This window comes from Ceratina calcarata, unplaced genomic scaffold (assembly GCF_001652005.2).
Source record: "Ceratina calcarata isolate Rehan_Ccalc_2016 unplaced genomic scaffold, ASM165200v1 scaffold1412, whole genome shotgun sequence".
NCBI lineage: Eukaryota > Metazoa > Arthropoda > Insecta > Hymenoptera > Apidae > Ceratina > Ceratina calcarata.
Genome location: NW_017135252.1, coordinates 4,737 through 6,708, shown reverse-complemented (window position 1 = coordinate 6,708; position 1,972 = coordinate 4,737). Strand labels below are relative to the sequence as shown.

The following is a 1,972-nucleotide window of genomic DNA, read 5'->3' as shown; positions in this document are numbered from 1 at the left end:
AGCTCGTGTTCATCTCGGGCGCCTGTGGCGCCCTCGACTGCCACTCGTGCTCAAACATCAACCTCGCCCGGAAAGACCCATTTTCGGCCCTTGATGCACAAAGTACTATTTTCTTCGGACTGTATAATTATTCAATTCTTGCATTGAAACTCTAAAGCATACGATTAAAACTTAAATGTCAAATCTTCATTTCGAATGTTGTACAAAGCCTGCAACGTACCTGTTTGCTTCGTGTTGAAAATGAACCACCCCTTTTTTTCCTCAGACGGCACGGTACGTGATTCTTGCTCCGGAGCGAACCAATCGACTGGAGTCGTATTCTTGAAATTAGGATTCGACTCCTCGACATAAGTGATTGGTATCCACCACCTGGTAGGATATTCGATGACTTTCATCAGCACGATTACGAAATGTTCTTGTGTCAATTGGTAGCCCTGTTTGACTCTCTTAACTGTCAACGTCGGATATCCCGGATATTCCACCCAGTTATACATTATAACTTGCACGGGCTGTTTCCATTTAATCCCACTCTCATCCAGGGCTTTCTGGAGGGACCGGAAAAGGTCATTCGAATCCGCATTACCCAACGCGCTGCAACAGTTATTATTATTTAGTAGTATTATGCAATACAGAAAAGAGTATAGAAATTGAGGAAGAGCAGATATGAGTAGAAGAACTTTGAATAGGTATTAGGAGGAATTATTTAATTGTCGTTTAGAGGTTCGAGAAGAAAGTTCGTTACGACTTTTATAGAAAATTTAATGGTTGCACAATTAAATTTTGACATACATTTAGTCATTTATTGAATTAAATACGTACTATTTTGTTCCACACTTTTTCATGCAACTTATACACTCTACTTCTAAAAACAGTCCAAAGTACGCATTTATGCCATTCAATACTACATAGTTACTTCTCAGATAATCAAGAGAAAATTCGTTTTAATGCTGAGTTTGAGTTCATTGCCGAGCACTTTTGTCCTTATTTTATTCAGAGCATCGGAATTTTTGATACATGGATCAAGAAATATATGAGTATGTGAAAATGCACGAAAACAAATGATGTACATGTACTCTGAAACGAAAATCGTAATAACTGTATACATTTTGTAACAACCACAAAAATTAATCGACACCCGTTAATAAAAAGATCTGCCGAAAACCGCGGGGACCGCCGGCCTAACAACACGGATTATTTATTAACAGCAATCGTTAGCAATGCGTGATTATATAAGGAGCGGTCGGACCGGCGAATTCTCGCATTCTTTGTTGTGCTCGGTTGGGGAAGAACGGGGTAAGCCAGGGGTCTCAGAATTTTTCCCGCACGGCTCGCTTCCCCTGTTTTTTTCGCCCGTATTTCGAGCCCCACTACTATTCCCCTCATGCGTGCTCATGCGCGTTCGCGAAGCTCTCCGCAGCGCTACCGTGAAAATCACTGCATACCCTCACCAACTATTGGTCCCCACCATGGTCGCGTCGTCCCCACTTTCCGGCCGTGGGATAAATTACGAGACCCCTGGATACGGGAGGTGCTCGTCGTTCATCGAGTACCCTTGTATCTTCGAGAGGTAATAGGGTCGTAGCTTAGTGACAGGCGGATAAACTATCGGGGCCGGTACGGGGGACTGCACCACCGGGCGGTGGATCGCGGGGTTCCACAGGGGTCCGTGCTGGGCCCACTTCTGTGGAATCTAACGGAGGAGAGTACGGACATCTACAATCACTCGGTGATGCTATCCTGGAAAAGCGTGTGGAACGCGAAATCGGCTGAGGGACTGGTGGACTTAGGAATCATCAGGCGGAACGAGCTGAAAATTCTGTCAACCAGGGCTCTCATCGGTACACTGGCGGGCTACCACAAGTATGTGGCATCAACGGCGGTTCGACGTGTAGGTGTGGGGTGAAGGTGCTATGCTCCGAACCATAAGTGCTACCTCCCTAGTAGGTATAAATATTTCGTGAACATATCATGT

At 44.9% G+C, this 1,972-nt stretch overlaps 1 protein-coding gene across 1 annotated transcript in view; it reads right to left on the bottom strand.

The window, feature by feature from the left end:
• LOC108630353 (aminopeptidase N-like) overlaps positions 1-1,972 on the bottom strand; it is a gene marked incomplete at both ends in the record, with an annotated part of 14,172 nt that overhangs the window by 7,557 nt on the left and 4,643 nt on the right. Inside the window, one exon of the mRNA XM_018033627.2 lies at positions 221-591. Coding sequence (XP_017889116.2) covers positions 221-591 — 371 coding nt within the window. The remainder of the gene's footprint in view (positions 1-220; positions 592-1,972) is intronic.